We start from the raw sequence: 27,707 nt of genomic DNA, 5'->3' as shown, positions 1-27,707 counted from the left end.
ATATGGCAAAGGAAAGAGCCTATTAAAAATTGAGATTTCCATTGCAAAAATTGAAGGATGAAGCACGTTAAGCGATAGAAAAATTTCAAAGTCAAAGCTCGAAACAAGCAACATAAAACATGTTGAAAATTTCAAAGATATACAATATCACAATTTGATTCCTCAACTAGGGATATATTTTAGTGGATAAAATTTGCTCCCAATATTGATTAAAATAAATACAGGGTTGAGAAACTTGACAAAATCAAACACATAATAAAATTTAAATTAATAAAAACGTCAATAATTGATCTTGTAATTAATAGTTGTTAACTTCTTTCAATCCTCTCTTCTGTATTCTTTGTTTTTCTTAGTTACAAAAATGGGTCTTCTATACTCTAGTCTGCTATCAAAGACAAAATACACTTGCGTGTTTGGACCTTTCTTGATATAAGAAAAAGAAATGCCTAAAACAAACATTCTAACACGAATGAGTACACATCATGAGACCAGTGTTGTCATTTTCATAAACGATATCTCATAATTAGTTATAACCCAGATAAGGAAGATTAGCATTTCAACGCAATAGATAATCTAAAATTGAATTTAAGGTCTGATGGTTATATCACATCTATGCTCAAAAGAAAGTGAACTATAACATCAAACTTTGCAAGCAGGGAAAAACTGATTGATAAAATTAACATTTCTTATAGATTTGATTTTTCTAAAATGTAAAGTTATAGTTTTAGTTATTGTTTAAAGTATTAGGATTATAATTCTATTATAGCTTAACAACTATTTAAAAACCAGTTTGGTTCTGTTATCTAGTTTTAGTTTCGGACAACCTATGCATTTGGCTACTTTGATGATTTTCAAATGCATGACCAAGGCAACCATTGAAAAGTCAAAGTGCTGAGGAGAAACAAAATTTCGTTACTCAAAGTGTCTGACTATTGACTTTATTTAGAGGGATCAACACTAACTGACACCACGTTATAATTGTTTCTTCAACGTTGAATGATACAAATCGTTTATTTTGTCTATGAATCCGAGATCCTATGAAGCATGTCTCCACCGCTAAGATAATAACAAATTTTCCATAAAATAAGAAGCACAACATGGTGTAATGAATACAATAGATCTTAAACAGCACTACCAAATTGAATTTGTCTTCTCCAGAGACAACAGGTTCATGGAGTTTCATCATCCATACCTTTACATTCTCTGCATAATTCTGTTCTTACACATGTTTCCTGAATCTGCTAACTCTCAGCAAGCATACCTCAACAGCACTGTCTATGACTGCTCTGAGAACCCTTCTGCACCAAAAGGATACCTCTGCAATGGCCTTCAAAAGTCATGCACTTCCTTCTTAGTTTTCAGGTCCAAATCTCCCTATGACAGCCCTGTAAGCATTGCCTATCTTCTTGGCTCTGAAGCATCTACAATAGCCTCAATGAACAACATCTCAAGAGATGACAAGATTCCTTCCAATAAGTCAATCATTGTTCCTGTATTCTGTTCATGTTCTGGAAATATATACCAGCATATCACACCTTACACTGCCACCAAGAATGACACCTACTTCAAGCTGGTTACAGAAATTTACCAAGGTCTCACCACCTGCCAGGCACTGATGGGTCAGAATTACTATGCCTCTGGTGGCATTAGAGTTGGTGCTGAGCTCACAGTTCCAGTAGTGTGTGCTTGTCCCACTGAAAATCAGACTGCAAGAGGGATCACTTCCTTGCTGGTTTACTCAGTGAAAAATGGTGATACTGTTAAGTCCATTGGAGAGGCTTATGGTGTTGACCAACAAAGTATGCTAGAGGCCAATGCGTTGTCAGTGCCATCAAGTGAAGATAACATCATAATCATCTATGCCACAACTCCTATCTTGGTTCCTCTCAGAGGGAAGAGTTGCAAAGAGGAGCCTAATAGTTTCTATTGTACTTGCTCCCAGGGAAGGGTTGGGGATGGAACCTTCATGGGGTTCCAATGTAATGAATCTGATGATACAAGTTTTCCTACCAAATTGGTTGCTTCCTTAGGTATTTTTTCTGAACTCTATATAGAATCAAATCTAGTTTTGTTTGAATTTCAGTTTATAGCATGGCCATAGTATGTATCTGATGCCACTTAATGAGATAAAACATGGTTTACAGTATGCCAATAATTATTTTCTTTTTGATAGAGTAATTCTGTCCTTGATTGTGTGTTTGCAGGTGTTGGAATAGGCGCAGGCTTTCTGTGTTTGTTTCTTTTGGGGTACAAATCATATCAATATATTCAGAAGAAGAGAGAAAGTATTCGGAAGGAAAGCTTATTCAGGAGAAATGGTGGCTACTTGTTACAAGAGAAGCTCTCATCTTGTGGGAATGGAGAAATGGCAAAGCTGTTTAAAGCTGAGGAGCTACAGAAAGCAACAGATAACTATAACAAGAGTAGATTTCTTGGTCAGGGTGGCTTTGGCACTGTGTATAAGGGAATGCTACCAGATGGAACCATAGTTGCTGTTAAAAGGTCAAAAGAGATTGAAAGGAACCAGATAGAGACTTTTGTGAATGAAGTGGTGATTCTATCCCAGATCAACCACAGGAACATTGTCAAACTCTATGGCTGTTGTCTTGAGACAGAAACTCCTTTACTAGTCTATGAATTCATTCCAAATAGAACACTCTCTCACCATATCCACAGGAGAGACAATGAGCCCTCCCTTTCATGGGAGAGTCGCCTTAGAATTGCATGTGAGGTTGCTGGAGCAGTGGCATATATGCATTTTGCAGCTTCTGTTCCCATTTTCCATAGAGACATCAAACCTTCCAACATACTTTTAGACAGCAATCTCAGTGCCAAAGTGTCTGATTTTGGAACATCAAGATCAGTGCCACAAGATAAAACTCACTTGACCACTGCTGTAGGAGGAACTTTTGGCTACATTGACCCTGAATATTTTCAGTCTAGTCAGTTTTCAGATAAGAGTGATGTGTATAGTTTTGGAGTAGTGCTGGTAGAGCTCATAAGTGGGAGAAAGCCAATTTCATTCTTAGAGGAAGATGAGGGTCAGAATCTGATTGCACAGTTTCTTTCCCTGATGAAGGAGAACAAAGTTTATGAAATTTTAGATGGCAGGGTAGTTAAGGAAGCAAGGAAAGATGAGATTCTTGCAATTGCAAACCTTGCAATGAGATGCTTGAGACTTAATGGGAAGAAAAGACCAACAATGAAAGAGGTTTCATTGGAATTAGAGGCATTGAGAAAGGTGCAAAGTTCCTTAGAGATCAACCATGATCATGAGTACACAACTAGCGAGGCAGTTCAAGAAATCACAGATGAAAGCATGCCACTGTTCTTAGAACAAGACTCCACATCCTTTTAGAACTCAGAAATTTTGGTTTGTATTCTTTGTTAACTATGCTTCTGTATTTCATTTTCACCTTTCAGTATTAATACTTTCATATTTAATATTATTATCATAACTAAAACATTATGCTTCAGAATCGAGCTAATATGTTTGTTATCTTTGTTAGTCGTAGATATATTATGATGGTCCGTGTTTCGTCTTTGTCTTAGTTTCATATTTATGATTATGATGAACAAAATAGACATCTCTGGCTGTTGGAAATTTCAGGACTCCTCGAACCTTTGAAGTTGTGGTGTGGCCAATGAACATTTTTTGCCTTTGTCTTTTTAACTCACCAATCTCTTTCACCTTGTCACATAATAAGTAAAACAACTTTAGAACGAATTATTGTATCTTATTCTTTTACCAATTGTGTTTCATAGATATTTTGGTTCGCTAGTATTTCTCCTAATTCATGCTTTTACATAATTAATTCAGTTTTTATTAATATTAGTCCATCCATGACATCACTAAGGTATAGGTGAAATTATTTTATTTTTATTCATGTACTTTTTTTAAGTTTTGAAATACCATTAATTATTATTCATATCTTGGTTCCTTAATCTTTATTTATTTTATATACATACGTTTATTTTGATGTAAAAATTAATTATTTTTTATTAAAATTTTAAAAAGATATTTTTTTTAATCTATCCACATTCTTTAAATCACACTTAAAAGAAAAACGAAAAGTAGAACTCACAATCGAATCTTCTTTTCCTCGTGTCATGCTTGGGAAGTCTTTTCAACTGCTTTGATAGCACAGTTTCTTTCTCTGATGAAGGAGAACCAAGTTTATGAAATTTTAGATGGAAGGGTGGCTAAGGAAGCAATGAAAGATGAGATTCTTGCAATTGCAAACCTTGCAATGAGATGTTTGAGACTTAATGGGAAGAAAAGACCAACAATGAAAGAGGTTTCTTTGGAATTAGAAGCATTGAGAAAGGTGCAAAGTTCCTTAGAGATCAACCATGACCATGAGTACCCAACTACTGACATAGTTCAAGAATTCACAGATGAAAGAATGCCACTGTGCTTAGAACTAGATTCCACATCCTTCTAGGAAAACCAGATTCATGTCTGTTAACTTGTGTTTCATTTTACAAAATTATTTTTTATCATAAATAATAATTATACCAATTTTTTAATTATATTTATTATTTATTCTTGTCATACAAATATGAAAAAGTGTCTGTATTTTCACATTACTAAGATATTTAGAATAACAAACATTTAACATTTAAGGTATAATATTATGCTATTATTTTACTAACTAGTTAAACATTACACTTTTGACTTGAAGTGGTTTTAATATTCAATAAATGTAATTTGGTGGTTTTATTAGCCATTTATAATATCATATTTCCCTTAATGGGTAAGTTAGTAGATTCATATAATGTTAGGCTTAGACAGGACAAACTATAATTTGTCTTCACATATTCCGTGTCTAATTTGAAGTGGTCGAATGTCATTCGAGAATATAAAGCAGCAAATGTAGAGAACCTTTAAAGGGGTTGTTTTCTTCTTCCTCTTTTCCAACAATTTTCCTTATGCGACAATATAATATCTTTAATGACTATAAGAAAAACAAAGGTGGATAACTTATTTTATTTTTCAGTCTAATGAAAAGTCTACTAAGAGATGAGTGTTGTTGCTTTCACTTATAGAAAGTTCAACAAAGAAGATACATAATTTGTTTTTTGTTTTTTGCCTTTTTATGAACATACTACTTATTTAGTAAAGGAGAATATATGTACTAATTACTTTTTATATATCGTTTTTTATATTCTTAGCGTATAATGTTATATGAATTTCTATTCTTATGGCTGATGTAAATGACATCAAAATTTGTTTTTTGCTAAAACTTGTAAGCAACATTCCCAATTAAAAAGTTTTTGCAGTGCAAGAATCGGCAAGATTCTTTTCTCTGTGATCCATCACTTATTCAAGTAAAGATTGAAGGCCATGTGAGAAGATACCTATTTAGTCTAAAAGATGCTTTTTAGTTACCGTATTGAACACTTCCAAAAATCCATGTGATTCACCCTTCCACAAAAGTACACCATGCAAGTAGATAGCTATGATTGATAGGACACTGGAAATGGAACTAATACGAAATTACTTACTTATTCATCAAACTATTTATTATTTTGGGTCCCATGAAAGAAGCGGAATTTCATGCCCAGAACAAGGAAAAATCAAACTACAGCTCATACAATTCCACTTGGTGCCACTACAATGGGGCTCCTAACAGTGTGTGTTCCACCATCTTCGATCCAAACAAGATCCCCATATGAGATATTTTCCTTCTTGTACTTCCTATACTTTATCAGCACATCGTAGCTTCGCTTCTCATTTTTGTATCTAAATGATAATGTCTCGGGTGACACTGTCACCACAGAACCCTTAGGTTCTGTCACCTTGGCTCTGTATAAGGCAGCCCCATCTCCAACATTGGTCACTGTCCTCTTAAATTTTTGGACAACTGACCTTGTTTTGTTGCTGTAGATAGCTATAAATGAAGGGTAGTTAAGATCAAACGATGGTTTAGCACAATTATAGGAACCTGATCTTGTAATGGTTAAGATTTGTTTCTGTGTGTAATTCAAAGCACAAAGGAGATTAACATAGTCCTGTGGGGTGGCATCATATATCAAACCTGGATCAAGTGCTTTGTTAGGGTCAACTTGACCAGCCCCCATGTCAAGAGGAGAAGCATATTGAGAAGGATAACCATAGTCTCTAATTGGATTTTGTGTATTATCTAGAGGACTAGCTGTGGTTACTAATGCAGACCTTATAGCAGCAGCACTCCATTCAGGATGTGCAGCTTTCAAAAGAGCAGCAACACCAGAAGCATGAGGGCATGCCATGGATGTTCCAGACAGCAAATTGTAGTCACTAGGTAAGTACACATTGTTGCCAATTGCAGCTGCTGGAGCATCAGGAATGAAAGCAGCAAGGACTCTAGAGCCAGGTGCCATTATGTCAGGCTTCAAGACCCAAGGGTAGCTAGGTGAAGGACCTCTTGAAGAGTAATCAGCAAGAGCTGGTGCTGCCTTTATTCCAACAAATGTTTCCTGAAATTTGATACTGGCTGTTTGATTCTTATGGCTTTTTGCATATTTGATCACAGATGGTGCATCCTTTGCACTGATTACAATACTTGGAAAGCTAGCATGTCCTCCATTAAGCAATGGTTGATCAGAGATAAATACTGCCCCTAACAAACTGGCTTCTCTAACAACCCTCCTTTGTTCAAACACTAACTCAGGGTCTGAAACTGGGTCACACACAATGATCCCTTCCATGGCCACTTTGGCTAACGCCTTCACTGAGTTACAGGCTGATGTATTCTTATTGTAGATAAGTGGAAGATTTTCCACTATCGCATTTGCAGGAAACAAGGTCCAACCAATAATGGTTTGGCCATTTCCAAGAACTAGAGAACCAAATGTGCGGTCAATGGTACCTGCAGCCACGGTGAGAAGCCAGGGGATTCCATTGTGCAAAGTACCAAGATCAGGACCACCATTACCCGCAGAGGATGAAACCACCACCCCTTTTTCCATTGCTGCAAAAGAAGCTATTGCTATAGGATCCTCATAAAGTGGAACACCATCGAACCCCATAGAGATGGAAATGACATCAACCCCATCAGCAATGGCTCGGTCCATTCCAGCCAAAACATCAGAGGCGTAACGACCCTCTTCCCAAATGACCTTGTACATGGCAAGCCTGGCTCTTGGTGCAATGCCTCTGGCCACCCCTTTGGCATAGCCGAAGTAAGAGGCTCCACTCACATAGTTGCCACCAACTGTGGAGGATGTGTGAGTTCCATGACCCTCTGTATCTCTGGCTGAGTTCATACTTATTCTAACCTTGGAGTTTGCAGCAATCACACCTTTGTTGAAGTATCTAGCTCCAATGAGTTTGAAGTTGCACATGGAAGTGTTGAAGTCTTGCCCTTCCTCACAGGTGCCTTTCCATTTGCTTGGAATTTTCTTGGTCATGCCATCATCTCTGAAGCTTTCACTCTCAGGCCACACACCAGAGTCAATAACACCTACAATGACATCCTCTCCAAAGTTTGATGCATGCCACAGACCACTGGAAGGGTCTAGGGAGAGAAACTCAAAAGTGTGAGTGGTGTCTATGGTGGCAGTTCTGTCTGGATATGCTGCAACAAAGCCAGGGGAGGTTTTCACAGCCTCTAACTCTTCTGAAGTTAGAACTGCACTGAAGCCATACATGGCTTGGCTATAGGAGTACACTTTCTGTGATTTTATGGATGAGTGACCAAGTGTTGCTGATTTAGAGGAATCAATGATGGATTCAAACCAATCATGATGGGTTGTGAAGACACTAGGAAACATGGATTTGTCCATGTGGACTATATATGTGGAACTCTCAGCAGCACTGCCATAAATAACCAACAGAAACCAATGAGTAATGAAGAACATGAAAGGAAGTGGAAACACAAAATTAGGCTTAGGCTCTCTCATTGTTTATGCAACTCAGATGAAAACTTCTTAGTTTGAAAGAACTGATCAGATCATGCATCATATATAAGATTTTTCGGTCTGTAGAACATTGATGATGTTGACGTGTTATTATTACAAGCTGTGGAAAATATCATTGCAAAATAATTGGACCGAATTTTCTGCATCAAACGTGCTTTGTGATGAGAAAAAAAAGAGTAGACCTTACTTTTGTGACTGATGCAAAGTAATAAATCTGATATAAGATTTCCTTATTCCACCAATCAGACAAAATTCTTAGGATATACATGGGAAAAAAAGTGTTTTATTGTACCAGGAACATAAAGCAAGAAAAAATGTTGATTCCAGCATTGAATGAATCACAATTGGCAACTAACTTCTTTATATTAGCTTTTTCTAGTGATCAGTTAAGTTAATTGAAAGAAAGAGAAAGAAACAATTATACACCTTTTGCCAGCAGTGAAAGAAAGAGAGAGAAAAAAATTATAATAAAATATGAGTGTGATAATGATAATTAGATAAACATCTTGGTACAGAATGCCTAAACAACCTTAATTTAACTAGGTTAGCTTATTATTAGTTAAAGTAGTTTCAAATAGTTGAATTGAATTACTTAGCATCCTCTTCCTGTAAGACTTAAACCAGATTCTTTCTTGACCATTTATGTTTTGTTTCCTCTTCCTGATGATGGATCACTTATTCCAATTTCTCCAAAAGCATATCAGCATAAATTTACTGCAACATATAAGAGAAACATATAATAGAAACTAGATCAAGATACGGTTTGAATTACTTTTTCAACATATACATGTACGATCTTTTAATTTTAGCTGAAGAGTTTTGTTTTATTTTTCTTTCTGATTTTCTTCTTCTGTCCTACCTATATGAAAACTTATTCAGACAAAACTAAACAAAGACCAATTACAGATAAAATAAACCATTGTATATTGTCGTTATATAACTTATTTCTCTTATAATGCTCAAATTTAATAACTTTGTATTGCTTCTAAAAACTTTACTTTGTCTGTTAGAAATTATTGGCCATCACTTGCAAGTTATTTATAGCAAAAGTCTGTACTTTTCTTTACATAAAAATAGTACGTAAATGGATAATAGTGTAAAATTGCATTCATAACTTATTTTCTGTAATAGCTAAACTGAATAGTCATTCAACATCTATGTAATATCTTTTTGTTAACAATTTACAAATAATCCAATTTTAAACAAACACAAAATTTTCAAAAGACTTAAACTATGTAAGGATATGTCAAAAGATATTTAACAAATGGAATATCAATCGATGTCTTTTGAAAGATCCGTATTTAATAAGTCATACCAGAAATTAACATATAATACAGTCCAAAACTTGGATTTACAAATAAATTCCAGAATCATGAATCTAGATAAATTTATGATAAAGATAATTTAACTCACTTTTTTGACCCACTTTTAACACACTCATTCAATCACCATTAGATCATTTATTTTGATTCTTTCAAATGATGTGATATGATGATCTGATGATGATTAAAGTGGTAGATTAAAAGTAGGTCAAAAAAAATGGATTAAAGTATCATTGTCCAAATACTCGGATATGCACATTTACACATGTTACGATGTGTAAGAGCTATCTCATTTATTTCTTCTCATAACTTAATATCTTAGTTTATGTAACTTAAATTAAATCATTTTTACACCATAAGTGTTAATACTTAGTATACAACTTAAATAATGATTCATACATCATTTTAGATGTATAACCCCAAATTCGTACAAGTTCAATCAATTTGAATAAACATTGTACTATAAAATAACTCATTCAAATAAAACCACAAATCAATCAAATATAAAAATTATTTCGTTTTCCATTTATAACAACATACATATTCAATAAGTTAAAGAGACAATTTTGTTAGTTTGAGCGAAAATTAAATAGAAACTAGGTTGAGTTGTGGTGCTATTTTCGTTTAAGCAAAAAAAAAAATTACTTGGGCAACAATAGGGCTAAAAACAAGATTATTTCCAATTTTATTTTTGTCTAAGCAAATAAGCTTTTCACTTAAGCAAAACTAAGGTAAAAAGTAAGGTTTGAATCTTTGTTATATTTTTATTTGAGAAAAAAATCCTCCGCCTAAGCAAAAGTATATGAAAATCAACCTTAACAAAAATGAAATTCAAAAGATAATTCCAAGAGTATTTTAATAACTTCTAAACAATTCAATTAATTAATCTATACAATGATTTGTCTGAACATCATCTTGCAAATCAATGTTGGTTATTTAGCTCAAAGAATGCATATTTATTCTCATGTCAAATTCATAGTAAAGGTTATATAAATGCACTCTGCTTATATACAGTATATCCAAAACTCCATTCAAGGAAATTCTATAATTAATATACATAATTTAGCCACTAGATCAACTCATTAATAACAATATTCAATCAAAAACATTTTAAACAATCATTTATCAAACCAAATCCAATCAGGCTCGAGTTTAAGCATTTAAAAAGATTTTCAATAAATCATAATCCTAACATATAAACAAAAATCTAATGACTAAGTCATATATTCTACAATTCTATTAAAATCATGGATTTCTTACCTAGAATGCTTATCCTCAAAGCAAATTTAATCAAATTCAAGAAGTAAGGTTACTCAAAACTTTAGAAATCTAAAACAGGGTATTCCAACATAATAGAATTTTAGTATATAATAAAATCAAGTCGAGAGGATCATCTTTATCAACTAACTTCACCAATATTTATGACAAAATCATAAGAAAATTAAGAAAAAAAAGAATTTATAGAATAAATAGAAAGTTACTCTATTTAAAAACATGATTAGGTAGAAATGCTTCCTAACCCTCAATGTAAAAATGACCAGATTTTGAAGTAGAAAAAGATATATGAAATTTTAGTGAGAAGAGAGAAATGGGAAACAGAATAAATTAAAGTCTACTTTTTTTAGTCTATGTATCTATGTACTTTTTTTTCTTCATAATTTCTCAAGTTTTACTTTAATTTTGATATCATTAATTTGGCTTCCTTTAAATAATCAGATTAAAACATCTTTAACTCAATCAAGACAAATGTAAAACATGATCTATATTTTTTTAACTAGATCGTTTAAGTTGATATTAGTAAAGGTTGTTCTTTTAACCATTTTCATTTAAAATTATTTTTTGGTTACATAAGTTGAGGTTATTTATGAATTAACATTAATCAAGGTTTTCATCTCAACCATTGTTGATAATGATATTGTATTGTCTATATTTACTTATAGTATTTTCTTTTTAATTTATGTTGATAAAAGTTATGTTTCCGATAATATTATCGAAATTAATTTTATGGGTTATAAATATTTCGTAATAGACATTAGTTACGGTTTTCTGCCAGATATCTTTTTTTCCAGTCAACATCTTTTTTTAATTTTATTTTAGTCTACGCGTGTAAGGATAATTTTCTTTATAATATTAGTGAATTATGTGTCCTATTTTTTAATTTTTATAAGATCAATAATTATTATTTTTAAAATATATATAATAAATTTTAAAATAGTTGTTAAATAAAAACTATTAAAAAAATATTTTTAGAATAATGGTCAAAATAAAAAAGATTTAAAAAATGGTTAAAAATAAATCAATTATAAAATAATTAATTTTTAAAATAATAATTAAGGATAAAATTCTGTGTGCATGATTTTTTAAATATGCGTGATATTATATTAGTAGGTGATAATATTGTAATATTATTAAGTTGTTATATAAACTAAAATTATATTTATTAAAAATAAAGTGAAATATATCAAAACAAATGAAAGAATAACTATTAATAAATAAAGAAAAAAAAATAGAGATAACCGAATTTATAAAAAATTTGTAAAAATAACGGTCAATTTTTAAAAATTTAATAAAATATTATATTTAAAGGGTAAAATTGGTATTTTGAAATGTGGACACAAAAAGGAGAATTCTCTCTATATATTGTTATAGATAGATATAGATTATCAATATTTTTTATTTGTTCAAAATTCGTTTTAATTTTTTCAATATTGATTGAGAAAACTCCCGGTAGACATTAAATAGTATTGGTTTTAGTCGATATCACCTGTGAAAAGTTGGCTAAAAAGAATCATCCACCAATAAAGTAAAATAATAACTTTAACCAATGTAAATAAAAATAATCAAAATAATTGTGCCGACATAGCTAAAAATAACAATAGATGTGAGCGGAGAAAAGCCTCCCCCATCAAACCAAAAGCATTACCGTTTTTGAATTATTAAATACAGTTTAATATTAAAATAGATTTGGTTCGATACTTTTTTTCTTTAATTGATTTTTTTTAAATTTAATCACTCCATATTTAAAAGCCTCAATTTTGTTGTAGAAAAATAATCAATCTACTCCTAGGTTTGAGGAAGTGAGAATGTGGCATAACTATTCCTCTGATCATGTTGAATTTCAGATTCTCGTTCACGCGTCTTCTCCCTCCAAGAGAATGATTGAACTACCATGTTTGTGCCTCTCAAACCCATCATCACCTTCACCATCACAATCTCCAGAAAATGAGACTTGTAAGTGAGATGCGCTCGCTTCAAAGAGAAACCAGTCAAAGGTCACTTCTTTCTGATTGTCTCTTCTTCGTGTGATCCATCATTTATTGGAGTAAAGATTCAAGGCCATGGGTAGGAAAAAATACCTACTTAATCTAAAACATGCTTTTTAGTTACCATATTGAACACTTTCACAATTCCATTTGATTCACCCTTCCACAAAAGTACACCATGCCACTAGGTTGTTATCGATTCATAGGACACCGAAAATGAAAGCTAATACGAAATTACTTATTCATCAAATTATTTATAATTATGGGTCCCCTGAAGAAGCTTAATTTCATGCCCAGAAGGGAAAAATCACACAACTCCTCATACAATTCCCCTTGGTGCTACTACAATGGGGCTCCTAACAGTGTGTGTTCCACCATCTTCGATCCAAACAAGATCCCCATATGAGATATTTTCCTTCTTGTACTTCCTATACTTTATCAGCACATCGTAGCTTCGCTTCTCATTTTTGTATCTGAATGATAATGTCTCGGGTGATACTGTCACCACAGAACCCTTAGGTTCTGTCACCTTGGCTCTGTATATGGCAGGACCATGTCCAACATTGGTCACTGTCCTCTTAAATTTGTGGACGACTGACCTTGTTTTGTTGCTGTAGAGAGCTATAAATGAAGGGTAGTTAAGATCAAACGATGGTTTAGCACAATTGTAGGAACCTGATCTTGTAATGGTTAAGATTTGTTTTTGTGTGTAATTCAAAGCACAAAGAAGATTAACATAGTCCTGTGGGGTGGCATCATATATCAAACCTGGATCAAGTGCTTTGTTAGGGTCAATTTGACCAGCTCCCATGGCAAGAGGGGAAGCATATTGAGAAGGATAGCCATAGTCTCTAATTGGATTTTGTGTATTATCTAGAGGACTAGCTGTGGTTACTAGTGCAGACCTTATAGCAGCAGCACTCCATTCAGGATGTGCACCTTTCAAAAGAGCAGCAACACCAGAAGCATGAGGGCAGGCCATGGATGTTCCAGACAGCAAATTGTAGTCACTAGGTAACAACACATTGTCACCAATTTCAGCTGCTGGAGTATGAGGAGTGTAAGCAGCAAGGACATTAGAGCCAGGTGCCATTATGTCAGGCTTCAATACCCAAGGGTAGCTAGGTGAAGGACCTCTTGATGAGTAATCAGCAACAGCTGGTGCAGACTTTATTCCAACAAATGTTTCCTGAAATTTGATACTGGCTGTTGGCTTCCTATGGCTTTTTGCATACATGATCACAGTTTGTGCATCCTTTGCACTGATTACAATACTTGGATATCTGGCATATCCTTCATTTACTAATGGTTGATCAGAGATGAATACTGCCCCTGACAAACTAGCCTTTTTAACAAACCTTCTTTGTTTAATAACTATCTTGGGGTCTGACACTAAGTCACATAAAATGATCCCTTCCATGGCCACTTTGGATAACGCCTTCACTGAGTTACAGGCTGATGTATTCTTATTGTAGATAAGTGGAAAATTTTCCACTATCGCATTTGCAGGAAACAAGGTCCAACCAATAATGGTTTGGCCATTTCCAAGAACTAGAGAACCAAATGTGCGGTCAATGGTACCTGCAGCCACGGTGAGAAGCCAGGGGATTCCATTGTGCAAAGTACCAAGATCAGGACCACCATTACCCGCAGAGGATGAAACCACCACCCCTTTTTCCATTGCTGCAAAAGAAGATATTGCTATAGGATCCTCATAAAGTGGAACACCATCGAACCCCATAGAGATGGAAATGACATCAACCCCATCAGCAATGGCTCGGTCCATTCCAGCCAAAACATCAGAGGCGTAAAGACCCTCTTCCCAAATGACCTTGTACATGGCAAGCCTGGCTCTTGGTGCAATGCCTCTGGCCACCCCTTTGGCATAGCCAAAGTAAGAGGCTCCACTCACGTAGTTGCCACCAACTGTGGATGATGTGTGAGTTCCATGACCGTATGTATCTCTGGCTGAGTTCATACTGATTCTAACCTTGGAGTTTGCAGCAATCACACCTTGGTTGAAGTATCTAGCTCCAATGAGTTTGAAGTTGCACATGGAAGTGTTGAAGTCTTGCCCTTCCTGGCAGGTGCCTTTCCATTTACTTGGAATTTTCTTGGTCATGCCATCATCTCTGAAGCTTTTACTCTCAGGCCACACACCAGTGTCAATAACGCCTACAATGACATCCTCTCCAAAATTTGATGCATGCCACAGACCACTAGAGGAGTCTAACGAGAGAAACTGAAAAGTGTGAGTGGTGTCTATGGTACCACCTCTGTCTGGATATGCTGCAACAAAGCCATGTGAATTCTTTACAGCCTCTAACTCTTCTGAAGTTAGTACTGTACTAAAGCCGTACATGGCTTGGCTATAGGAGTACACTAGTTTCTGCGGTTGTATGGATGAGTGACCAAGTGTTCCCGATTTTGTGGAATCAATGATGGATTCAAACCAATCATGATGGGTTGTGAAGACACTAGGAAACAAGGATTTGTCCATGTGGACTATATATGTGGAACTCTCAGCAGCACTGCCGTGAAAAGCCAATAGAAACCAATGAGTAATGAAGAGCATGAAAGGAAATGGAAACACAAAGTTAGGCTTAGACTCCCTCATTGTTTGTGCAACTCAAACTGAAAATTTCTTAGTTTGAAAAAACTGATCAGATCACGTATCATATATAAGAATTTTTGTTGTGTAAAACATCAATGATTTTGACATGTGTGATTATTACAAACTGTGTAACTATCATTGCAAAATAATGGGACCAAATTTTCTGCATCAAAGGTGCTTTGTGATGAGAAAAAAAAAAGTAGACCTTACTTTTGTGACTGATGCAAAGTAATAAAGGTCATGTAAGATTTGCTTATTCCACCAATCAGACAAAATGCTTAGGGTATACTTGCGCATAAAAGTGTGTTAACCGTGTGAATATGATATTGTACCAGGAACATAAAGCAAGAAAAATGTTGTTTCCGGCTTTTTCTAATGACCACTTATGTGAATCGAAAGAAAGAAATAATTGTACACCTTATCCTAGCAGAGAAAGAAAGAGAGAAAGAAAAGATTACAATAAACTATATGAATGTGATGATGATCATCATTAAATTAAAATAAACATCTTGGTGGATAATACCTAAATAACTTAAATTAAGCAGATTAGTTCATCATTGAAGTAGTTTCAAATTGTACAAGTGAATGACGCACCCTCCACTTCCTGAAAGACTTAAACCAGATTAACTTTTACGAGTTGTGCTTTGTTTCCTCTTCCAAAGGATGAATCACTGATTCCAATTTCTCCAAAAGCATATCACTCATAAATTTACTCTAACATATAAGAGAAATTATATGCTCAACAAACACAAATTTTATTAGGATAAACTTTAAACAATAACTCTGATATCATGTTAAGAAGTGAACTTTAAGTCTAACTCAACAGCATAAAATTAGTTTGTAAAGTGAGATTTCCACTTATTTATATACTATGAAATTACTCTATCTCTAATCACTGTAAAACTTCCAAAAAATTCTACCTCAATGCATTCAGACAAAGCTAAAGAAAAAACAATTACAGATAAAATAAACATATTTTATATTGTTGCTAGATAACTTGTTTTTTCTTACAACTTATAACTCTATTGCTTCTGTAAAAACTTTACATTCTCTATTAGAAAATAGTGTCGATAACTTCTTGGTGATTGGTTCTGTTGAAGATTGATTGTCATTTATTATTTTCTGTTTAGTTAGTGTTCTACATAAATTAAAACCAATTCCATCAACAGATAGTGAGAATTTTCACTGGAAAGATATGTTTAGCATCCAACATGGGGTGTCTATTTAGTTAGTGTACTAGATCATTACTTTCTGTGTCATTAACACAATTCAATGAAAAATATCAATTTACTGATCTTTTTATAAAATTCTAAAACTGAATTGAAAAGAAATAAATAAAAGGAAATAAAAAAGACTTTAACCAGTAAACTTCTTATATCTAATGAAAATAAAAATACTTTATAAAAAAAATTAAAATTTTATGTAAACAAAACATTTAAAAAACAATAATTTAAAATAAAATCAACTATATTGTAAAATTCCCTTATCAAATAAAAAAGTAAATCAACGAATACTAGAGAAGATAATTACGCATAGCTGATGTGAAGCATTAAGTTTCATATTTCAGGATTAAGATATGATAGATTTAGACAGATTTGATTCACATCATCCTCCTTTTTGTTCTCAACCTATACCTGATAACAAAAGAGTGCATTTCATCATTTTCTGATTCCTCAAATAAATGCCAACCATTTAATATCTCTAACAGATTCATTTGAATATGAAAATCAATGTTCGTTTGGCAGCAAGTCACTTCAATCTCCTACATTTTACAGATTGCATAACTACAAAACAATGCATCATTTACCTACAACCTTTTTGCAGCTAACAACAGTTATTAACAAAGCTATAAGCTGGCACGATGATCATCAGATATGGTCTCTTCAGAAGAAGTGTCACTGTCAACAATGATCAAGTCATCCGGTTTCTGGACAAGAGGTTCCAGAGACTTGTTCATCTTCACCACCCCATATTTTCTTCTTGAATAGGTTGAATAGTGAGAACCATTTGGCATGTGTGGCTCACTTGCCCTCAGACCATTGAACCAATTTTGAGGTACAAAGCATGAGTTGCTGGTATTAAAGCAATGATCTGAAGTTCCCGGCATGTCTGGATGAGAACTCATCACCGCAGACATATTTGGCATGATTGGAGGAGTGTTAACAGCTTCCCTGAGCCAGTGGGGCAAATTATTTGCCGCAGCAGAACAATTAAAGGGATAGTCATTAAAGTAAGAGTTCTTCCTGCAAATGCTCAAACTTCCCGGAGAATTTAAAAATCCTAGTTCATACTTGTCTCTGTTGTTGTAATTGGCCTTTCTGGAATGAGTAGTTGGCTTATGACTGTGCTCAGTGGTGTTACTTTGAAAGTTATATCTGGTGATAGGTTTCTTCAAATGGTTACTCTCCCAGAAACTTTGTTTAGGATCCAAGTAGCAAAAATTTCCCTGCAATGATGCCATAGCTGCTGCCCTTTCTGCTGCTGGATACATGAACTGTGGAACATCGATATCGTTCAGAAGTTTTAATTGTTCAGCCTCCCACCTCTCAGCAAGGTCCCCGGGTACCCTTAATGGTGAAAACCGTAATTTAGGATCCCTTAACATGGCATCCCAATTGCCCCTACCATGTCTCCTTACACCAATCCAAAGAAAATCCAACTCCTCTTCAGACCACATGATAGGGTGTGGCTTCAAATATTCTTGAAAATTTCCTCGTTCATTTAAAGCTCTTGTTCTGTGTACAATGTTGTCATGTACTACCTGGTTCCTGGGATGCGATAGTTTCCGTTTTGGTGATGACAACCGACATAATCCATCTCGGACAATATCTCTACTTTCAGTGGTTGAATTTGACAAAGACAAAACTGACATACTATTAACAGAATCACTGACTCTGGCCTTGAGCTCCATAGGTAAAGACAAGCCCAAAGAAAGAGAAATCATAGGCATCGGTTTTTGTTTATTGGTTTTTGTATGTTGAACCCTCGTTCTTTCTTCAGTCATCATTAACTGAGCTTGAGTACTACTTGAGCAAACACCAGCTATAGCCTTTCCTTCTGAAATCAGCTGGATATACAAGAGGATGAGGAGAACCAGATATCAATAATGGGGAACACTATCATCGTCTTTTAAAGGGAAGATATAACATGAACTTCATAGTTCATGTTTACAAACAGCCCCATGCAACAAGCTTTAAAAGAGTGAGAAATGCTGCACTTGGGAAGTAAGACTAACAGTGCATAAACCATTTTTGAAGAAATCCAATTAAGGAAGTCTTGGTACACATTATATTTCCAATTAGGAAAAAACAATGTTTTGTCCAATCTGGTACTGGTTAACTGCTTATTTCTAGATTTTGTTAATTCTTCCTAAATAGGAATAATTTTGCCAGAATTTCTGCATTGTAATTTTCTTTTCTAAAATATAAAATATCACCTTTGAATTTATGTAAATGCATTGGTATCCTCTTGTACCTGTGTATTTCTAGCATTTAAAAGGTCCAGTTCAGAAACTTTATCTTCAGCAATGGCAGAACTACTGCATGTAGATTCCAATTTGGACCCAGGTGCTCTCATCCTCAAATGAAAGGGATGCTTCTCAGCACCCATGTTTAAATCAACAATGTGTTCTTCTGTATCACAAGAAAATTTATATGAAGTGTAAATTCTTTAAATAAAATGAAAAAAGAATGCATGATGAAGCTTCGAAGAAATATATAAATCAATAAAAACTTCACAATTACTGAACAAAATATTTAGATTTGATATTTCAATGTTTAAGCCTAAGGGAAAAATCATACCCGCAACGTTATTAGGCGGGTCAAGCTGAGGTTGGCATTCAGCAATTTTCATCATTTCATTGCCCAAACCATGTTCATTGGCCTCACGCAAAGAGATTTGGGACTTTTGTAGTTCCTGTTCCTGATTAGTGGCTGTGGCTGCAGGATAAGAATCTCCAGAATCAACTTTGATAGAGACTACCTGGCAATCCTTATTAAGATGTTGGTCTTCCGTGTGAACCAGACAACTGTGACTCAGTTCTCCTGTTCTGTCATTTTTTCCGGAGTCTTCCTCATGACAAAGTTTCTTTCTCATGTCTGTCATACTGTTAGAATGCAAGCATTGAATACAATTTTCCCCAAGCGGCTAATGGTTTTCTAGTGGATTTATAGTATTAAAAAAAATAGAGTTGAGAATTATGAAAATATACCATGTTTCAGAAACAACTCCAGGGGAACACGGAGAATCACTACTTTTGACCTGTCATAAAATTAAGAGCTACTGTTATTCACGAGATCTGTAATCAATTGATTGATGATCAATATCAAAATTTGTCACAAACTCAATACCTCTATGAAACTCAGTAGTTTTCATGATCAAGATGTCCAATACAACTGTCTAATATTTAGAGTTCTGTTTTGAGTCTGTTTAAGCTATTATCTCTTGACTTTGTCACTACATCTCCAGAAAAGGATTAGAAAAACCCTGTATCCAAGTTGGATAAAGAATTTTAAACCTACTATAAGCTTTGTATGATTAATTGTTCTTTTGGTCTCTCTTATTTGAATTGTACGTGACTTTGATCCTCGAAGTTTTTGAGTCAATTAAGTCCCAATGTTTTCAAAATTAAGCAAAGTTGGTTCCTTCATTTTCTATCTAAAGATTTTAAATTCTCACTCAATCTTCAAACAATTGAATTGATTATATAGTTTCAAACATTAATCTGCTCAATACTAAGTAACCAAAATATCTAATTACATACAAAATATAATTAAAAAAAAAAATCAAAACTTCCCCTCTTCCAACCCTGATCTTTGTGGGAAATTCTTCAAATTGTCTTCAATTTTTTACTGTTAAAATTATAAAATTATTTCATAGCCCAAACTCATCATAAACCTCAAATATTTGTATAGAAAATAAGAACTTTAAGGTTTTAGGGAAAAAAATGTTGGAAGAGGGGCCAAAATTTGGTTGGTTCTAAAATTAAAGGGACTTGATTGGCTCTAGAAAAATTTGGAAGACCAAAATAACAACCAAAAATAAAGGACAAAAAGTACAATTAAGTCAACTTTTTAAGCTAACCTAACTGCAGAACAGAGTATAAAATTAGTGACGGATAAACACTTAAGTCAGATTACAAGATGATTTTAGTCATGATCTACAAAAAGTATACAGAAATATACAAATCCATGGATAACAACTACTTGCAGTTGCACTAAAAGATCAATGATGTTTCAATAGAAGTATAAAAGTTTGTTGACAACATGAGATTCTCCACACTAAAAATTGTAGTTCCATAACATACAATAATTCAAGAATTTGTGAATAGCAAAGCTAAAATCCCTTTATCCAAGTGAATAAAGTACTCTATAAAGCATCAAATCATTCACTGCATTCACATATAAAGATCATCAGCTAAGGAGAAAAATGATAATCCTAAAATTAGCAATAAATATTAATACAAAACTTAAGAAGCTTCTACAAATTAAAATCATCGCCTAGAGTAATTATCGTATAACTTCATGAATAAATCAAAATTTGAAGTAGAAAACCATAAGGTTTAAGAGAATCACCAGGGAGCCATACTTTTTCTTGAGTTTGACAAAGCTCCCCTCTTTCTGTAAGCTCAGCAGATTGATTAAGGTCTGTCAGGAAAGACATAGAGCAACTTCTACAAGATGTTTCATATTGCGTTTCATTGAATGTCTTCCCTTTTTCTGAAAGCTCCACTGATTGATTAAGGTCAGGTACATTATCTACAGGACATTCCTCGCTAGATGATTCATCACTAGAACATAGATTGCCATTTGCAAGCATACTCCACTTGGTTAACACTGAAATGTTTTCCTTCGTGTGCAATAAGCTGCTTTGCTTACCATTTCCATTCAACCCCTTTTTTCTTTTGTAACATCGATTGAAGGTTATTAGAGGACTGGTCAACTTGGCCCGAATAACCGTATCTCCAGATGGGTTTCTAATATTATCTTTGGAGCAACAATCAGTAGGATCATCCATTGAAATATTACAAACAGGAGATGTATTGACTTGCGCAGAACTGATATCCCTTGTGATCATTTCTGAGTTGTCTAAATTAGAATCATTGCCAGCACCCAATTCAACTGGCAGGGAAATTTTATTAGAACAGTTGTCACATCCAATACCAGAGCTTTTACTGGCATAGGAATTTCTCTGAGTATCACAATCATTATCTGAAGTCTTTTCTACTATGGGCAACTCCTCATCATCCTTCTTGATGTTATCCTCACAAGGATGCTCAGTTGAAAATGATTCATGGGCAGTAGCCATTGTTTCTGTTGCATCGTTGTTTCCAAGCACTCCTATCTTAGGGTCACCAGTATTTTGAAGCAGAGGCAATGATGAATAATCCAGCTGTTTGAAACATGGCCTTTTCCCTTCACTAGTATCCTACAAAATATATAGATGAGTAAGCCTGTCAGCTGCGATCACAAAGCTCTCCATTTAATTGGCAGTTAAGTGTTATTCCAGTATATACCCTTTTTTGCACCCAAAATTAATTTACTTGCTCTGGAATTGACAATTATAAGAATGATGGATGTTATCGTAATGCATCACATCACCAGGGAAACTCCGCATGAGTGTTCTTTCCTTGATATTTCCATTGTTCTTTAAAAGGGAAAAGGAAAAAACTGAACTTTAAAGGCCATGATATCCAAGCTCTTACATCAAAAGAACTTTCTCAACAAAAAAATCACCTTCCTGACCTGTAAATATAACAAAATAGTAAAATATAGGCTGTTTAAATTTGTTACTCGGTTATCAGCTTTCTGGATTCCTCCCCTGACATTCCGAAATTGAAGTAGGCCTCCTTGCTTTCATGTTTTATACAGTATATACCAATTTTATGAGTACATTATGAGTATTTCAAAATTTGGTTATCTGTATGAGTATCTCAGAAGTTCTAAAGGGAACAAGCCTAGAATTGAGTAAATTGGGAATGATGATTTTTAGATAAATTTTGACTTAGTCTAATTTTTAGTTTTATATATTTTTACTTAACCTATTGGTTGTTTTACTAGGTCAAAGTCAAAAATCATTTGTTATTATAGAGCACTACCCTCTTGATTCTCTCACCAACTTGTTTACTTCTTCTCTTCCTCCAACAAATTCACTGTAATATTGGGAAAAAATATTATAATTTTGTTCCTAGGGGGTGCATCTTACAAGAGTGTGTACCTCCGAGATTTTCACATTACTAACCAAACACTACGAGGCAAATAAATCATTAGGGGTCTTCTTTACATAAAATTTTCCATAAACACTTGTAGGAAAGGAGATAAAAAATGTATAATGAATTAAGCTGCTCCCATTAGATAACATCAACTTATAGATTGAAAAACTTAAACAAAAGAGGTTCAATAGAAAGTATGTGCATAAGTTGATTTTAGCTTATGAGAGAGGTCCAATTTATTTTACCTTTTGTACATTTTTCTTTCATAAGTGTTTATAGAGATGTTTATCCAAAAAAGGCATGAAGTTATTGTTTTCAGACGCCTCAAACTACATCTTTTCTATAATCACAAAAACAATCTCAGAAGTTAATTTCTTACTATAAAATTAAAAGTTATCCATGCCAATTTCTTTAAAATTTTGTAGATTTATACTCTTGCCAATATACATCAATGCATTTAAGAATACTTCGTATCAAGGCCCTCAAAATGCTACCTTTACTTGTTAGACATGAGAGTTTACATAAAGTACATGAGTCCCGGCAATATAATGTCATAGTTTTTCTTTGCCAATAATCCTCTTCACTGCCAATATACACCAATGCACTTAAATCCAGTATTTTGTAACAACCAAAACCATTTTTATTTGAGAGAAATACATTAATGAACCTAGCCACTGGCTAGTAGTTTATGCCAAGGGCTACAAGAGTTTTTTTAAATCTTGATAGTAATGGAATTGCAGAAAGAGAGAGAGAAGTTTGATGCTCCATGAACATATCAACAAAACCAGAAGTTGAGTTTTTAAGAATCTCACCTTCGTTTTTTCTTCATGCTTTTCTGATGTTTTCTCTACAGTTTGGTTGTCATTACGGGCATCTTCACAAACCGAATTTTGGTTACAATTCCCATGGATAAAATTACTAGTTAGAGATTGCCGCCTTCTTTTATAAGTTAGAAACACTTTGTTTCCGAACATTTAAACTTCTTTAGATAAGAACTCCTGAATTGCTGGATGCTAGGCTTGGATCACTGAAGAAAACAAATTAAAACACGGATCACCAATGAAGTCCATTCCAGTTAAGAGTCAAGCATTCAGCACTGAAGTGCAGAATATTATGAATATAGATAAATAAATGACAAAATGAATACATCTTACAAATCACAGGACACATCTCTCAAAGATTAGATTATGATAGCATATATCTTCAATCTACAAAAGTAGTTTAAGTCCTGATTTAACCTGCAAATTAGTTAAAAAGCCCTTAAGGAGTTGCAAATCACATAAACTGATATGAATGAAGGCAAGAAGGGCAAGCAAGTTTCACCTCAGGCATTTGAAATATCAATACAATATTGTGATGATTGAAAATCTTAAAATGGTCTAGTGCCATGAAATTTTCACGTGTATTATATGCAAAAGCAAAATGGAAACTAGTCGCTTTTTATTTATAATTTATACAAAAGGACCAGCCAGCTAAGCATGGGACATCTTTGTTGCAAAGAAAAAATCGCAAGCTCAATAAGCTAAAGTATAAATGTTCATCTTTCTTCTACATAGAAGTTCAAGGAACCACTTAATGTGCCACAATATTAATTAATAAACCATAAGAGCCCATGATTCCCTCAGTTTTTTTTTTTTTTCATGAACAACCACATTCTGAAAGAACCTTTGCCAACAGTAGCAACAACTGGACCAATAAGGTCCTTTATGAGGGTATCTAACACAAAATTCCACATAGAAGCAATCCCTACCCGGAGAAACTTCGATAGTTGCATCTTTAAACAAGAATACTTTTCTTTAATGACCATACTTCCCTATTCCATCGACATTGAACACTTCATTAACCACGTGAATCCACAGAAAAACACTTCACTAACCTGACCTCCAAGTCACCACCATCCACACTCCATCATTTTCAGAGCACATGAATGAAAACGCTCCGTTTAACGCAGTTTGTAAGCAAAAAATGAGATAAAATCTAAACACCCCCTAAAAACAAAAAGAAAGAAACTTTGCTTATAACCCGAAGCTTCACCTACTTCAAACACAAACCCCACTATTCTTTTTTCTTTAGACACAAAAAAAGGAAAAGATTCCTTGCAGCAAAACCTAACGAGAGAATGGGTCCATTCACACTAAAGAATCACCGGTTTACATTTACTATTCAGCCATTCTCCACATCACCCAGATGAATTTGTGCAATTTCAAGCCATGCAGTGCGCAAAAAGAATCAAACTTTGGCAAGCAGTCAAGCAAAAAAGAAAAGGAAACGATAAAAAATTATGGAGAAGTGCAAAAAAAAAAAAGAAAAAAGCAGAAACAGCTTACAAAAGAGAAAGCAGAGACAAGTGAGCGGAACAATAATACACCAAAGTTGAAAGCTCTTCCTGTTGTCAGCATCTGTCTCTACTCTATAGTACTTTGAGAAACTTAACAAGAGGTAAGATCAGTCCTTGTACAATGTATTTGGTTATGTTTTTCATTTTTCTTGTTCTCGTTTTTCATTAATAATAATAATAATATTAATAATTAATTATTAATAAGCAGCAGAGCCACACTCACTGACAAAAACCTTTGCTTTTTGCTTGCGTTTTCACGCCAACATTGACACGTCGCTTCCATGAGGTTATGTCATAGGCCCAGAAACGAGAAAGACCCATCTTTTAACCTGATTTAGGCGATTTCTTTTTGCACCTCCGTATGTTTCCCGCTAAATATGAAAATTCTAACTTTCTCCTTCGTGTTTAAATTTCTTTTTAGATTTTTGTAATATAAAAACTTCTTGATTAGGAATGACAAAAATATTGGTGTCCATGACTATTCGTAATGAATAGTTAATATACGTGGATAGTGAATATTTTAATATCCGTTTATAAATGGATCTGATTCGAATATCATATTATTTATACTGTAGATAATTTTTACCCATATAAATTTAAATTTAAAATTTAATTTATATTTTATTAATTTAAATTTAATTAAAATTAAAATTTAATTTATATTTTATTAGAATAAATTTAATCAAATTTTAAATATAAATTAAATTAAATTTATATTTATATTTTATTTTTTTCATAATTTTATTTAAAACCAAAATTGAAAAACATATATCTTTTTTCAATATTTGTGGGTATGCGAATAATCATGGTTACCTGCGGATTTTAAAAAAATTTGCAGATATTTTTTAAACGAATACTCGTTGAGAAAGCAGATAAGTAGTGGATGAATATCTTTTTCCAAATCGAATTGCAAGTAGACATTATCCTTATCCAACTCAACCCGTTGTCATCCCTATTCCTGATTATTACACCATTTAGAAGTAAAACATCTCTTTCAAATAACACACCCTTTTTTGCATTAAGAATGTTTTCACATTTTGTTTTTGTCTTATGAAGTGTGTAATTGTGTGTGATCAGTGGCGAAATTTTGACAAAATATTCAAGAGTGCATTTCTTAAGTTTAATCGACGTAAATGTATTTTTTTCATCTTCGTCTCAAGTCATTTTCTTAAAAAAAATTATTCTTTTAATTTTTATTATAATTTTTTAATATAAATTTACCACCTCTCACCTATTTATAGAAAAATAAATTTATCATTATGCAATGGTACATATTAAACAAATTTATCACATATAAGAGAAAAATCCGTAACAAAAAAGAAAAATTAAATTTATTCAAAAAAATAAATTAATCAATTCAAAAATATTTCTTAATTAATAATTTTATCGTAGTGTAATTTTATTTTGAGAAAGAAAAGAAATTGAGGATGAAAATTGGGAAAAAGAAAGAAGAAATGAAAAAGAGATGGAGATCAAAAGAGAAAAAGAAAAGAATGAACTATACATAAAATTAAAAAAAAAAGTTTAATAAAAATAATATATAAAAAAAGAAAATTAAACAATTTTGAAGGAGTCCACTAAGTCATCGAGAAGGTCCATCGGTGTATGTAATTCGAAAAATACGTTCGACTTTTATATTACAAAATCCAAAAATATATTTTACACAAAATATATTTTAGATTACATAATTTAAAAATTCATTTTACATAAAATAATTTCAAATAATATAATTCAAAAGACATTTCTTAACTTCTGGATTATAAGACTACAAATATATTTTGCATACAAAACTTTCGAATTTTTTTATCAAAAAGTCATTTTGACTTGATTAATAATTTCATTCTTAAGTGATTTTGATTTTTGTACTTTTTTTTTACGAGTTCTGTCCAGTTTTTCAAAAAGAAATCAATTAATCTTTATTTTTATATATAAGAAAAATTTTATGCGATTCATTTCATTAAATTATAAGGACTGAAATATTAATTAAGTTCTCAAAATTAAAGTTACTGCTTTTGTTTTACATTTAAAAAATATGACTAAAATAAAGTGTACAAATGTCAAATTGGGAATTAGATATAAACCTAACATTCAAAAGTAGTATTAAAATCTATCTTACTATATTTATTGAATCATCATACAAAAATTTATTATGTGAGGCTTGAGTAAGTTTAAAAGTATTTATTACACATCTCACATAAACGACGAGTCAAATTCAATAACATCATTATAAAAATTATAATAAATAGTTTATATTTAAGATTCCAAAATAAAAAAGGGACGTATTATTTTTCTTAAATTACAAATTATATAATAAGAAATTTTTAGTATTAATTTTAATCATTACAATTTTTATTTCAATTCTTTAATAAAAAATTATCTTTTAGCTTTCAAAGATTATTAATATAAAAACTACAATTATTTGTCACAGTATAGAGAGAGACGGAACTATGTAACACTTTGTAGAAGTGCTAAAATAAGTGATTTTGGACCATTTAATATTAATAAATTTAAAAAATAACTAAATGTTAGTTTATATATATATATATATATATATATATATATATATATATACTAGCGTAACACATGTGTTATCGTGTCTGTGTGTATATATTTTTTAAATATGCATGATATTATATTAATAGGTGATAATATTATAATGTTATTAAGTTAATATATATATATATATATATATATATATATATATTAAAATTATATTTATTAAAAATAAAGTGAAATATATCATAACAGATAAAAGACTAACCATTGATAAATAAAGAAGAGAAGAAATAGAAACATCTGATTTTATAAAAAGTTTGTAAAAATAACGGTCAATTTTTAAAAATTTAATAAATTATTATATTTAAAGGGGTAAAAACGGTATTTTGAAAAGTAGACACAAAAAGGGGAATCATCTTTATATATTGTTATAGATATATATTACATTTAATTATTTTTTAGTATTTCAAATTTAGTGTAAGTCTAGTCCAGTGAGTATTTTCTTTTATAAAAATCATTTCATTTTAGAGCAATAAAAAAAACATTTGAAAATTAAAGT

The 27,707-nt window shown here is 32.7% G+C and overlaps 3 protein-coding genes across 8 annotated transcripts; 1 reads left to right on the top strand and 2 right to left on the bottom strand.

Annotated features, from left to right (window-relative positions):
* The first annotated feature begins 1,011 nt into the window (after window positions 1-1,011).
* LOC114186184 (wall-associated receptor kinase-like 2) lies at window positions 1,012-3,673 on the top strand. Its single transcript, XM_028074220.1, has 2 exons — window positions 1,012-2,030; window positions 2,205-3,673. Exons 1-2 carry the CDS (start codon window positions 1,106-1,108, stop codon window positions 3,356-3,358), a joined length of 2,079 nt encoding a protein of 692 aa, XP_027930021.1. The 5' UTR covers window positions 1,012-1,105; the 3' UTR covers window positions 3,359-3,673.
* Window positions 3,674-5,396: 1,723 nt separating this feature from the next.
* Window positions 5,397-15,234, bottom strand: LOC114186185. The gene is made up of 2 exons (XM_028074221.1): window positions 12,831-15,234; window positions 5,397-7,872 (listed from the first exon to the last, which is right to left on the bottom strand). Exons 1-2 carry the CDS (start codon window positions 15,105-15,107, stop codon window positions 5,593-5,595), a joined length of 4,557 nt encoding a protein of 1,518 aa, XP_027930022.1. The 5' UTR covers window positions 15,108-15,234; the 3' UTR covers window positions 5,397-5,592.
* A 1,539-nt stretch (window positions 15,235-16,773) lies between these two features.
* LOC114186182 lies at window positions 16,774-24,804 on the bottom strand. Of its 6 annotated transcripts, none has more exons than XM_028074214.1 (8): window positions 24,642-24,804; window positions 23,469-23,552; window positions 23,127-23,341; window positions 20,691-21,530; window positions 19,315-19,364; window positions 18,905-19,209; window positions 18,579-18,736; window positions 16,774-18,171 (listed from the first exon to the last, which is right to left on the bottom strand). In XM_028074214.1, exons 3-8 carry the CDS (start codon window positions 23,286-23,288, stop codon window positions 16,951-16,953), a joined length of 2,736 nt encoding a protein of 911 aa, XP_027930015.1. In that variant the 5' UTR covers window positions 23,289-23,341; window positions 23,469-23,552; window positions 24,642-24,804; the 3' UTR covers window positions 16,774-16,950. The 6 variants fall into 6 exon arrangements, with proteins under 6 accessions (XP_027930015.1, XP_027930017.1, XP_027930016.1 ...); XM_028074216.1 differs by lacking the exon at window positions 24,642-24,804 and adding an exon at window positions 24,469-24,617; XM_028074215.1 differs by lacking the exon at window positions 24,642-24,804 and adding an exon at window positions 24,191-24,461.
* Between the last annotated feature and the right edge of the window lie 2,903 nt (window positions 24,805-27,707).

This window comes from Vigna unguiculata, chromosome 5 (genome assembly GCF_004118075.2).
Source record: "Vigna unguiculata cultivar IT97K-499-35 chromosome 5, ASM411807v1, whole genome shotgun sequence".
Classification (NCBI taxonomy): domain Eukaryota; kingdom Viridiplantae; phylum Streptophyta; class Magnoliopsida; order Fabales; family Fabaceae; genus Vigna; species Vigna unguiculata.
Note: the sequence above shows the minus strand (reverse complement) of the source record. Positions and strands in the feature narration are given on the sequence as shown.